General features: G+C 34.6%; 1 protein-coding gene across 3 annotated transcripts; it reads right to left on the minus strand.

The window, feature by feature from the left end:
- Positions 1-853: 853 nt before the first annotated feature.
- Positions 854-13824, minus strand: LOC142220155 (uncharacterized). Of its 3 annotated transcripts, none has more exons than XM_075289130.1 (8): positions 13325-13824; positions 11936-12210; positions 11034-11702; positions 7157-7315; positions 5248-7081; positions 4193-4468; positions 3794-4116; positions 854-3056 (listed from the first exon to the last, which is right to left on the minus strand). In XM_075289130.1, the coding sequence occupies exons 1-8, from the start codon at positions 13638-13640 to the stop codon at positions 1497-1499; spliced, it is 5412 nt and encodes a 1803-aa protein (XP_075145245.1). In that variant the 5' UTR covers positions 13641-13824; the 3' UTR covers positions 854-1496. The 3 variants fall into 3 exon arrangements, with proteins under 3 accessions (XP_075145245.1, XP_075145244.1, XP_075145243.1); XM_075289129.1 differs by having other exon boundaries at positions 5248-7093; positions 13325-13823; XM_075289128.1 differs by having other exon boundaries at positions 5248-7315.
- Positions 13825-14032: the final 208 nt, after the last annotated feature.

Below are 14032 nucleotides of genomic sequence, written 5' to 3' on the forward strand. Positions count from 1 at the left end.
CTGTCGAACTTAACGCTGTTATTGCTTCTTAGAAGTTTATCTTAAAAAGAACTTTGCTAATATCTCGTTAAAATAATTACATCCCCATACCATTTTTCTAAAAATCCATTTAATTTCGTAAAGTGTAACAACAAAATTAACCACAAAAAGAAACTGACTCACAACAAAATTGCAATCTCAGCACTCAACCTCAATATATATTTTTGTGATTTCTACAACTACTAAAAAATGTAAACATTAAAAAAAAATACAAAATATGTGCTTAATTGCAGAGAGGAAAAGAAACTAAAACGAACTAAAAATATGGAAAATAAAACTACTTATATTAAAATCACACGAATTTTCAACATAAATATGAATATATTAGGTATGGTCAGGCTGGCCAACCAATAAAAATTCCAATAATTTTCAGTATTCATTTATTCGTGTTTGAGGCCATATGTTTTTTCTCACACTTGAAGTTATATTCTCTCAATCTGTGATTAGTTTTTACACGGAGGATATAACAAAAGTTAGTTGCAATGTTAACACGGTATCAATTGTTGAGTTATGACCCTAATGAAGATTTCGATTCTAGTTCAAAATATAAACGTCTTTTTCAATACCTTTGAATTTAGGATCCCTCTCAATAGCAATGGCTTTAGAATTACACTTTCATTTGGGCAACACTTTTTCATAAAAGCATATGTGTGAAATGTGTTACAAATTTCACCTGGTTAATCACCTCACCTCTATTTTCTTCCAAAATCTCCGCTTTCCAATTCAAAAACATAAATAATTTTTTTCTGTTAACAAAAACGTAAAATGCTTTTTATTCCTCAGCAATTGAAATATGAAAATTAAATTAACATTGAAAAAAATAAAAAATTGTTTTTAATTCAGTTCGTAAGTAATTGAATATAAAACTAGCTAAAATTAAATAGAAGAGAAAGTAAATAAAAATACAAATTTCTTGTATCGAATACACACATAGCAGTGGGACAATTGATATTCTTACTCAGGGATAATTATTAAAAGAAAACCATTTGTAAGTATTAAGTCAAGTTTTGTTCATACGTATACAGATACTATTACATAGAAAAGTTTTTAAACGGAAATTATTATGGTTTCTTATTCATCGAATTGCAAGATTTTGCATTAGTACAACTCAAACCGGAAATGATTTGTCTATTCTATGTAGCTGAGAGTATTTCTTCAGTACTGACCTGCAGTTGTTTTTATGGCCGAGGGCCAAATAAGAGTTAATAATTCGTTATACCTCAACCCTCCTCGATAATGGAGGTGCTGTTCCGGTTATTTCTCACAGCTATTATGTCAAACTAATTAAAATTAAATTAAAAAAATATATATAATCTGTATGGAAATACAGATGACTAAGTACACTTGTTATACTTTTTAAAAGTACTTGAAATACATATAAAATCAAATTTAATTCATATTTTATGATATGGCCTTAGAATAAAAGGAACAAACGTCTACTTTTCACGTTAATATGACTAATCCCAACATTCTTCATCGTCATTGCTTTGGGGTTTTGATTTGACTGGAGAATTAAGAATGGGCGATGATAGTGTCGATGTCCGTCTGGGTGAGGAAGGCGGAGGTGTTCTTTCCGCCGGTGGTAGAGGTGATGGAGATTTTTGTTTATCGCCATTACGCGGTGATGTTGAGGGTGATGATGGCCTGCCACCATAGCTGGACTTATTATTGCTATCAAAATCGGAATTGTTGTTAAAATTTTTGTTTCGATTGAATTTGTTTCGGGGAGATGTTGACCAAGAGGTTCCTTCATTATTATTCTGTGATCGCCGGTTATTAAATCTTCCTCCTCCCCTTCCTCCCCCTCGACCACCACCAAAGCCGCCACCCCTACCACCACCTCTACGAGGTGAAAAGCCATTATTGTTTGGTGGCGACGATGATCTTGTGGGAGAATACGATGATGATTTGAAGTACCGAGAATTGTCGTTATTACTATTGTAAGGCTTGTCTGATTGATTTTGGTTATACGGTTTTCTAAATTGATTATTAGGATTTCCATCACGACGGTTGTCATTGTATGTATCCTTTTTCGGTGATTGGTCGGTAGTATTTTGCACATTTTCCTTTTGATCGTGATGTTTGTGGTGTCCGCTACAACAACAATTCGATGCATTGGCCTTTGGTGGAGACACATAACAGCTGACAAAATTATTGTGCATAGGAAGAGCGCCTCCACCGCCGCCACAAATGTTTGGGACCGTCATTCTTGGCTGTGATGCACATTGTGGGGTAGATGCCAAGACCTGTTGTAAGAATCTATTGTATGTGGCACTACAAGCTGTCCCCATTGAGCATGCATGTCCGCTTGAACAACCTGGTACAGAACCCATAGATTGTGTTTGAACTGGTTGGGGTCGTGGGTCAACCTGCTGTTTACCTATATTGCCATACATATCTACAGTAATGCCCAAATGTTGCATATTATCCAACAGCTCTATGGCATTATCCAGTTTGAATATATCGAAAATTGCACCAGGGTGTATACGACGTTCCCGGTGATAATTGTTCAAAGCTGTAACCAGATGTGTCACCGATTGACTTACCGGTATTTTTGATGTGCTTGGCAGATTACGGAACCATTCCGATTGCTGTATAATTTCATACAAAATCATATTTGGAGTACGTTGAGACGGTAAAACATTCATAAGAGGCGAGGGCATAAAAGTTTCAACAGCGCCACCCATTACTGTGGGTGATGTTAGTCCAAAGTCGGTATGTGTATTGGCAGTATTATAGGTAACCACTACTGAGCTGGATGGTGTGTTGGGGCTATTATAAGATACTATAGCGTTTTCATAATTGGGTGGTTGTTGTACAGTAATATTTCGTTTTCGTGGGTCGAATGGAGAAGTAGATGGATAAGAAGTTCCACTTCCAAGGTATGGACTTGAATGCATTGTAATAACTTTTGGATCCCGTCGAAATATGCGAGGATCCAATGATGAGGTTTTAATAAGTTTGTCAATGTGTTTGGGCTTGTTTACAGTTAATCCAGATAAATCGATTTCCCAGAGCTAAAAAAAATCACAAATAAAACAAACATGCTGAATGATAAACGTCATTGTTTGAGAGAGTGATGAAAGACGAAATCCCAAATAAACTATAAAAGCAATAATGAAAACATTTGTTTTTCTGTCAGAAAATTTCCAAATCATTGGAAATCATTGTGAAAACCAAATCAAAATTTCATTCAGTTGGAATCAATGGTCATTTTCTGCAAGTTAGTAGATAGTTTGGCAACTAGTCTTCTATTTCAAAATTGTAAATGATTTGTTTTTTATGCTACAAAATGGAATTTCTAATTTTAAACTAAAAATTACCACAAATTGAGTTAAATATTCAGCTTAAACCTTAAAGCTAGAAGTAAGTTTTGCTGAATACAAAATACTTATTTAATTTTTTCAATATTAGAATGTCATTTATTTCTAAAACAAAAAAGGCAGTAGCTAATTTGCAATTTTTGTAGCAGACGAAAAATGAGTTTTTTAATTTATTTACTTCTATTGTTCTTTGAGGTGACGATGTCAATTCAATCGCCTCAATTAGTTGTGGTTTTTCAAATTTCTTCGGTTTATTTCACTCAAAGAAATTTGTTAGTATACACATCAGACAAATCTGCTGCAACATTAAAGTCTGCTGAAAAGAAAATGTAGCGATTTTATGCAAAAATCTAATCTATTCAATCTAACTTTTCCTATGAGTATAATAAAAGATGATTTGTATACCAATATCAAATGAACATTTTACTTACAAAGTATGGTCTATAGACATGTTTAAGACGTGCATCAATTTCGCCTAGTTCATATTCGGGGAATACAAGCAAACCTCCAGTTCCTTCCCCCTTGACAGGTGATGGACTTGCTATATTATCCAGATGTGTTGGCGATGATATTGGGGTTATAAATTGTCGGGGATCGTCCAAGTCAACCTGTTTTTTGGTCAAGTCTGTAGATGGTAAGGTGTTATATTTTGATGTAGACCTTTTATGGTGTTGGTTATTTATTTCGGGTTCACTTCTAGACTCCTCATCAGAACCATATTGAACGATTTTTCTTCCAGTGAATCTATGTTGATCTATCATGAAAACGGAAAGTTAGATATTTTTGAACTTTTTTATCCCTCGTATCTCCAAATAGAGTATTGCTTTTACCTGATGGTGATTTTTTACTCGATGTAGGCGAACGAACTACCAACACACATCGATTTTGATGTTTGACATTGTGACTGCTTGAAGAACTATGATGCTGTTCTTCTTCATCTATTTGATGTTGTAAATCTTCACTTATATCTTCATGTATTTCCTCTTTTATTTCCTCCACTTTGCGCTGCTTAGTGTGTTTTGTTGTATTGGAAGAAGGAGAAATTGGCAATGTAACAGATGGTTCCTTTTCATTACTTGACGAATAATAGCCAGTTGTACTGATGTCTATGGAAGCAGAAATTGTAATAAATATCATTTTCACAAAACAAATCACATAAGCCATAAATAAATATAAAAACTAGTAGAAAATTTACAAAAGGTGATGTAATAAATTATTAAGAAATGGTAATTTAAAATCGAATTTGTAAAGAATAAGGAAGACATGTCTAACGGAATGAGCCAACAAAGTATTGGTAATAACGATAACTTTATCCTTATTCAGAGTTTTGGGGTCTCGTATGTATATAGGTTAGGTTAGGTGGCAGCCCGATGCATCAGGCTCACTTACACTATTCAGTCCATTGTGATACCACATTGGTGAACTTCTCTCTTATCACTGAGTGCTGCCCGATTCCATGTTAAGCTCAATGACAAGGGACCTCCTTTTTATAGCCGAGTCGAACGGCGTTCCACATTGCAGTGAAACCACTTAGAGAAGCTTTGAAACCCTCAGAAATGTCACCAGCATTACTGAGGTGGGATAATCCACCGCTAAAAACCTTTTTGGTGTTCGGTCGAAGCAGGAATCGAACCCACGACCTTGTGTATGCAAGGCGGGCATGCTAACCATTGCACCACGGTGGCTCCCTTATGTATATAACTCTAACTCTTTGAGAAGAGTATATAAACGACTGAGTTCTAGCAATTTTTAAAACTCCAACATTTTAACAATAGTTACTGGCTAGATCAAGCAGATATCGACTGCTGTTTTTTTGCAGACTTGTTTCAGAAGGAAGATCAAAAAACACGAATTTAAATTAAGTAAAATTTATGTATGCTCTTACCTTCGATAACTAAATTTTTGCGATATCGGAAACTACGTAATGTTGATTTAACAAGCGATGATTCACATGCCAGACTATCTTCTTCCAAAATACCAATTGAATCCATTTTTGGCATCTTATTACGAATAACTGGTTCGCTTTCAAGATCCTTTTCATCGTACGTAGCGGTTGTAGGAGAAGATCTCTTTTGGCGTAAAACATGAGATGTGCCATCACATAAATTAGGCGACGCATTACATGATGTTTCCGATGTTTTGCCATCTGCGCTCGTATCTGTGCATACATTAATAACATCTGTTGTTGATGTAATCGAAGTTCTATAAGAAGTCTCTTCGTGGTGATCTTGCACTTGCTTTTGCAACGATCGCAAGAGTTGAGGTTTTAATTTTGCCACAGCCACATAAGGTCTTTGTAAATTCTTTAAGGCTACTTCTGATGATTTAGTCGAATTTGAGTTTGTACGCAAAGTATCAAATAAAACCTGGCGTCTAACCGATTTTGTAATTGTTATATTTCTGGGACGTCTTGTTTTCGGTATGCCAACTGTATTTTTTACCAATAAAATTTTGTTTTTCCCACTAATTTTTTTGGATACTATAGTTTTTTTGTTTTTTTCGTCTTCATTTTGTATGTCAGAGTTATTTTCTTTGGAATTCAAAATGCCAGCATTATCCTCCAAAACTTCATGATCACCATACATGGCTGACATAAGAGATTCAACACTTGCGTCGTTCATATCAACACTTTCATTTTGTAGTTTAGAATCGTCTCCAGTTTTATTTACTTCTACATTCGTTTTTGAGCTATCAAAATTCAATTTTTGTGGTGAATGTTTGTCCAAACAGACTTCATTATCAGATCCAAGTTTATTTTGGCTTTGTTGCTCATTTCTCAATCCATTAGCCGAATTTTTAGAAGTGGTCGATTTACCTCTGGGAATTTTTAGTTTTCTTAGTTTGTGAGTTATTTTAAGGTTTAGTTTTTTTGTGTCAGTTTCTTTTTGCATGTTCGACCGCCGACGGGGTCCATCTCCAACAGCTACCGGAGATTTTATGGGAGACTTTGGTATAGATTTTTCCGAAGATTCTAGTTCCTCATATGGGGGTGAATCTTCGTCAACTTCCTCCGATTTTTCTATAGACATATCATCAATTATTTCTTTTTCCGAAGGGTTTATTTCGAGACTGAATAAGCATTCGTTTTCATTTCCATTATCGATGGGGTTTTCGTTGAATTTTGTATTAGACTCATTGGCATCAGGTGCTTCTTGACTGTCGCTATCTTGATTTTTCTTTGGCGACGGGTTATCAGATGCAATTTCGTGTTCCCCCAATAGAACATCTGCAGAAAGCAATTCCACCGCATTTGTATCTTTTGTGTTTGGTAAACTCTCATTTGCAATAGTCTTTTCGGAATCCATAGAATTGATACTTTCACTAAGACATTGTGTCGACAAGGTCTCCTTTTCGGTGTAACTTGCTTTGTTATCATTATCGATGCAAATATCTTCAACTTCGGCATGTAAGATTATACAATCATCCTCTGGAAAAGATTCCTCGACAACAGCCTCACAGGGGTTTGCTGCAGGAGAAATTGTATTTAAATCATCCCTTGAAATGGCCTGATTTTTCAAAACATTTTCTTGTTGAATTAGTTTTTCATATATAGCTTTTAGTTCTAAATCTCTTTCTTCATCAGGATGTTTATTTTCTTTAAATTTCTCCATACTTTCCACACATATATCAATGGTCTCCTTCACGTTGTTATAACGTTGATCTACAAAGTTTTGTGGTGAGGAGGTTGTATCTGGTTCTCCATTTGAAATTTCCTCAGGCTGTAAATCTCTCTTTATAAGTTTTTCCTGTTCATTTAGTTGTTCAAATATATCAATTAATTTCAAGGTTTTTACCTCATTCAGTACCGTCGTATTTTTCAATTCATTCAAACTGTCTTTTAGTGAGTCCAGAACTTTTTTCCTTTCGTCCACATCGCAAGTGTTGTTCATATCATCTTTGGATGTAGTCGTTGAGTCTACAACGGCCGATGTTTCGTTGGGGGGTTCTTGTAACTGGAATATTAGAAATAAGATTTTTATTCAAATACACATATTTTAGGCTATTTTTAATAAATTCTTACACAACTAGTACAAAGTTCCTGTTTTTAAGTTTTTATTCTTTTTATTTTTTTAGTAGTAGTGGATTTTCCACCTGACCTCTTTTAGTAGTTCAATTTCAATTTAAATTACCTGCCATATATAATCCTTGTTTCATTTTTTGTATTTTTTCTATTTTTTTTATACTAACTATACTTCATCCTAAAAGCTGATATCAAAATTCAATTTTAGTAGATTTTTGTTTTTTGCTTTTCTTTTAAAACTAAGTCTACTCTTCGTATTTCAAGTATTTGATAATTATTTTTGATGTCTGCTTTTAGATAGTAGTTATAATAATTTCCTGGTAACGTTACTTAATGAATGAATTATATTTTCTAACAATTATATATACATATTTATGGATCTTAGTAATTTAGGTGATATTATCCATGACAATTCATTTTTACGTTCCCAATTGTCCTCTTTTAATAACAACCTAAATTTTGCTCATTTTAATGCACAGAGCTTCAATATTAAGCCAACGTCAACAAAATTAGCAGAAATTCGAAGTATTGTTGAGGGTAGTCTACTCGATATAGTCGGCGTGAGTGAGACATGGCTTAAGGGCCAAAATTCTAATGTCGTCAAAATATCTGGTTATTCTTCCTACAGAAATGATAGGCCACTTCGGAGAGGAGGAGGTGTTGCCTTATTTATTTCCAGTCGACTTACGGCAAAGGTTGTACATTCTGGTCTTAATTATGGTGTGGTGGAATGCCTTTTTGTGGAAGTGGTAGTTGGGAGGGAAAAAATTTTGGTTGGTGTTGTTTACCTTCCAACTGGGGACTTCGAGTCGCTCGAGTCAGAACTTTCTGATTTGCTGGTACGCTATTCTAACATTATAATAATGGGGGACTTCAACAACAATTTATTTGACGTCGCTAAGTCGTACAACCTGAGACGTGCATGCCTAAGAATGGGGGTTTCCTTGGTTCACAATAATGTACCAACGCATTATGACGCATTTCATCAGTCGTCTTCCCTCATTGACTATTTTCTGATTTCTTGTCCAGAACGTAAGCGTGCTGGTGGGCAGTTTATTTCACCTGGTATTTCAAAGCACGCTTTCATTTATTTATCGTTAGATTTTAGTGTTCGCCAAAGCAGCGACATCTATGAGTATTTTGATTACAACAATTATGATGATCAATTGTTGCGAAATACTATCTCGTGTGTTGATTTCTCGAATTTATACTTAACCTCCGATGTCGATTTGCAGCTGCGTGTGCTTATGGCTGGAATTGACACAATACATTCTGCTTTTCCTAAAAGAAGAGCAAAGTTTTTCAATAACAGTCGTGATGACTGGATTAAGTCTCCCCTTGTACGCTACCATCAGTCATTGGCTGATATAGCTTATAAAGCTTATCTTCGTGACAGGAATCAAGAGAATTGGTCAAATTATTGTAGGGCCAGAAATCGGGCTAAAGCCGTCAAAAGGAGGTTAAAGAGGAATTGTCATGCCGCTATGTTTGATCGCTGTGGACACCTAAGGAATTTTGGAACATAATTAGGGATAACGGCATAATTGGAGGTGAAGTATCCCCTATTCGTACAGATAATGTTAGTAGTGTTGATGACCTGAATGATGGATTTGTAAGTAACCAGTTAAATGTCGTGGGGGATTTTGGATCGTTTTTAAAATCTTCACTTGGTGAAGCGGGATTTTCATTCAACTGTGTTACTATTGACGATGTCATCTGTGCTTTTTCGTCCGTTAAGTCTAATGCTTCTGGAAACGATGGATTTCCACTCAAATTCTACAAAATAGTAATACCACATATCGCCGACCACTTCCTTCATTTGGTCAATACCATTATCATGACTTCTAAGTTCCCTCGTGAGTGGAAAACGGCAAGAGTGTGTCCGATTAAGAAAAAGTCAAGTCCGAATTGTCATGAGTATAGGCCGATAGCGCTAATGCCTGTTTTATCTAAGGTATTCGAATATATTTTGAAAAAGCAACTTAATGATTATCTAGAATTTAATAAGTTACTTTCTGATTGTCAATGTGGCTTCAGAAGTCATAGAAGCACAACAATGTTACTGCTTGGCCTAACTGATGCTATAAGGGGGAGTTTCACGCATGATAAAGTATGCGTTTTACTTTCATTAGACTTAGAAAAGGCCTTCGATCGCGTAGATCATTTCATATTGGTAAAAAAGCTTCACCAATACTTCGGCTTCGGCTTTAGTGCCTGCAAACTTATTGCTTCATACCTTACAGGTAGAAAGCAATATGTGCAGATCAATGGAGAAAGATCAAATATTTTGTCGGTAAGGAGTGGAGTCCCACAAGGCTCAATTCTTGGGCCTATGCTTTTCATACTTTTTCTTAATGATTTATTTGCGAATCTTGATATGTTTTGCTCCACTTTTTCGTACGCCGATGATGTTCAGTTGCTTTTTCGGGGGGATGTTAATAATTTAGATGTCTTACAAGCTAAGATTGATTTTGTAACTAATAGTTTATACAGTTGGATGTGTCTCAATAATCTTTCCGTCAATGGTTCTAAGACAAAAGCATTAATTTTTTCATCTCATCCTGATATTGGACTAACTCTTTCTTATAATGGGTGTGATATTGAAGTCGTCCACAATTTAAAATGTTTGGGGGTTACCATTGACGATAGACTTTCATTTGATCTACATATAGACAATGTTATTAGTCAAACGAATTTGACTCTACGTCAATTGTACAACTCTGATTTGATGCTGCCTTTTTCATTCAAAAAGAGACTTGTACATGCTTTGGCAATGCCCAATATTCTATACGGCATTGAGGTTTTTTGTGGCACAAATGCTGGTAACATAAGGAAAGTTAAACTAGCAATTCATAGAATAGTCCGTTATCTACATTCATTGCGTCGATATGACCACATATCTCCTCATGTCCAGGATTTCCTGGGGTGCCCATTTTCGAGTTTTATTGACTTCAGATCACTTGTTCTTTTCCACAAAATTTTCAGTGCTCAGTCACCTCGATTTCTCGTGGACTTATTTTCATTTGGCCGATCGCGGCGAAATCAGATTGTTGTACCTCTTGCCAGAGGTCATATGGACAAGTCATTTCAGGCTAGAATCGCCAGATCTTATAACTGTCTCCCTACTAATTTAAAGGACTTCTCGATTTCTGATTCGACATATCGTAAAAGATTACTCGATCATCTTGGATCACCTGCATGAAGCTTATCCAAACTCGAGTTAGTAGTGCTGCTTTGTTGTGCTTGTTTGAGTAAATAATATTTTCTTATTTTGTCTTTTTTCAATCATAATGGGAACTAAAAATGTTTTATCATATTTCTTTTTTTTTATATATTTTTTATCATATTATTAATTATAATTGTCATATTTCATTTTTTGTCATATTATTAATTAATCTATTTTATACCTTATATATGTAATTATACTTTTTATATACTCGCATATATTTTCACATTGTCATAACTTCAATTATACTTTAGTCACGGTTAGTAGTCCATTGTAATTTACATAAATTGGCCGCTATGTGGCTTCAAATTACATAATGAAAATAAATAAAAATAAAAAAAAAAATGCTTACAACTATTTTAGCCACAAAGGAAACTAATCCCCCTGAGGTAGTAATTTTAAATAATTTATTTATAGTACTTACATTGTTTTTCGATTCACTGGAATTTTCGTCAATCACTAATCTAGAATCACAGTCATCATCGTCATCGTCAACTTCTATAATCTCTGACACAACAATAGACACAGGCTGATTGGCGCTCTCTGACACTGGAGTATCATTTATCAAAGTAGATAACTCTTTTTCCTCAATCAAACAAATAGTCACTGGCACATTTTGCCCATCGTTTGTAACCACATAACTATCCCTTGCGCATGGGCTTTCTGAAATATTGGGATCACAGTTCAAAGTATTCGGTTCATTATTTCCAGCCATTTCTAAAGGTGATGTGTTTTCGGGATCCTCAGCCACAATAACCGATCCATTTATTAATTTACTTTGAAATTCATTTATCATTGTCCAGAGTTCACCAATTCCTTGAACTTTTTTGATAAAGTATTTGTCTGTTTGTTTTTCTAAAGTATCCAAGATGTGATCTCGTAATGCATCTTTCATCATTTCATCCAATATGCCATTATGCATAAAATGACAACTATTTGCATGAGGACATTCCAGACCCAAATAGTAGTACTTGCATGGAAATTGAGAATGTGAAAAGGGACACCTTATTTCATTGGGACACTTTTTATTTTTTATTAAAATGTGACAAGGCTCCATAATTTTATTGGTCGTTTGGGAGAACTTTGAAACATTCTATTGCATGAAAGATAAAAAAAACAAAAATCGTTGAGAATTTCATATACATACTAGATAATGCGAGGCAATGAATTTCACAGTATGCCAAATATTGAGTCTACTTATAAAGTAAAAGCTGTAAAGATTTTCAAATACTTCATTATATTCATTGATTTGAATTTTAACCTTAAGTAAATATTTTAAAATCTTTTAAGAAGTTGCATTTACACTGTGTTAAATCATGTACTTACATCATTAATATTTCTTTTCTTTACAACTCGACTGCCAATACGCCTCTTAGGTATTTCACGAGATTTTGGCAGAGGGTTTTTCTCTTTTACATTTTTGGAGACATATTTTGATTTTGCCGCGATGATATTTGAAGATTTTGTTGTCTCATCTTCTGGACACTGTTTAGATATGGACATTTTAGTTTGATCTTTAGTTTCGTCTTTCTGGGCAGGAGCTTCCAAAGCGAGAACACTCGGTTTACGACTTCGTTTAGTGGATTGTTTAGCTCGGGAAACTATTTTTATAATTTAAAAATAGAAAAGATCGAAGTTCAGTTTTACAAGTAATTTTGTATTGTTGTCAATAAATTTCTCTTCATAGAACGCGATTTTGGATTGATAGGAAGCGTGCATGCAGAGGATGGGCTTCAAATCCAACTAAAGGAGGAAATCGCAAATGAATGATTCTGAGGACAAGGAATAGAATTCTGCAAGGTATGACCCATTGTGGAATTTGAAGTAAATACGAATAAATAGAAAAGCTTATTCAAAAAAATTTCATTTAAAAAATTCAGCTGAAGAAGGGAAAGCAGCCACTGTTTGTTGAAGTAGCAATTTTTTCTGCTTGTATTTAATTATACGTGCCCCAGTAAATTTTTAAGTTTGGCAGAATTTAAAAAAATCTATGATCGTTGTAGAAAATTAAAAGTAATAATAAGTCTTACACTTTCCCACATTTCTGAAATATCTCGGATAATTTTGGAGCGTTGGAATAAACAAGAAACCCCACGTAAAGATATTATGAGTAGCAAATCCCAAAATTTTCATTTGACGATAGTAATACTAAAACATATACAGTAAAACCTCTGAAAGGTGGACACCCATGGTCGCCTAAATTTTGTCCACCTTTGACAGGTTTCCAGGTATCAGAGGTTAATTTTAATGTGTTAATATAGCAAACGTCCCCGGAAAACTGTCCATGTTTGGAATGTGTCCAAGTTTGAGATGTTTCACTGTACTTAGTCTCATATTTTTCGTTACAAAAGTATTTAATTCTTGCGATATGAAATTACAAGATATTTACAACAGCCACCGACAAAAAACAGGACTTGTTAAATTAGAAATTGAAATTGCTTTTTTAAAAGCAAATTGTTTAAAATTTTTTTCGTTATCTAAAATTTTATGTGTCAGATATAGTCAGATTCCAATGTAACCTCAAATACTTTCTACAAGATACATAGATCTAAACAGTTGGTCCTGCGCATCACATGCAATTTGAAAGATTTGCTCGGCTTAAACAGTGGGATAGGTCATAATTATTTCAGACTCGCATTGCTTTCCCAAGGACACCCAACATCACCCCTCGCCAAGAATTGATCTCGGTCGTCTGAATGTAGTTCTTTCGCTTACCCATGAAATTGTTTTTGGCATTGTTCGCAACACTGGTAGATGTACAATGCACAAATTGAATATCAACAACCGGTCCACTCGATCTGCTTACGGCAACAAAAGAACTATCATGTATAATTGTATTTCCGACAAAAGAATGTTGTTGAGGTTCATCTGACTTCCGAAAGACTTGAACAGATTTCCTTGTTTCTTGGACTGATAGTACGCTTGAACTTCTTGTTCTACGCAATTGGCGTTTTTGCGACATTCCTACTTGTGAAGAAATTATAGCCTGTTCTTCACCAACATCGTCTTCAACCCATTTCAAGGCCTCCATGTTCTTTAATCAAGGGAGATATGGATGGAAATGGTTATGTTCAAATTAAATCACTTTAGTGTCACACATCCTCCGGAAAATCGAACGTTTTCCTGTTATAGATTGTTTGAATTCTTTTTCCAATTCGAATTATTTCAATACATAGATTTTATGTGCAAAATTATTGAGAAATGACGCCAATTCCTAACGGATCTTTACAGTGTTGCCAATGTTTATTAAATTATATTATAGAGAAATACTTTAATACAACGCTTTTGTAGTTTTTACTCATATACACGGCCAAAAAGGTGAGTAGTCGATTGTTAAAGTGCAAATATAAGTTAATTTGTAGCGTATATCTATAAAATGTAAAATACAGCGAAACACTAATATTTACAACTGTTGTTAGCACC

This window comes from Haematobia irritans, chromosome 1 (assembly GCF_050003625.1).
Source record: "Haematobia irritans isolate KBUSLIRL chromosome 1, ASM5000362v1, whole genome shotgun sequence".
In the NCBI taxonomy this organism is placed as follows: domain Eukaryota; kingdom Metazoa; phylum Arthropoda; class Insecta; order Diptera; family Muscidae; genus Haematobia; species Haematobia irritans.

What these genes read in the sequence shown, in the direction of transcription:
- LOC142220155 (XM_075289128.1), bottom strand. Translation starts at nt 13,640, where the DNA reads ATGGAGGCCTTGAAATGGGTTGAAGACGATGTTGGTGAAGAACAGGCT. An exon ending in AGAAAAGAAATATTAATGAT is followed by an intron (nt 11,703 to 11,935) that starts GTAAGTACATGA and finishes TTCATGCAATAG; the next exon opens with AATGTTTCAAAGTTCTCCCA. An exon ending in ATGTCTATAGACCATACTTT is followed by an intron (nt 3,057 to 3,793) that starts GTAAGTAAAATG and finishes GATTTTTTTTAG; the next exon opens with CTCTGGGAAATCGATTTATC.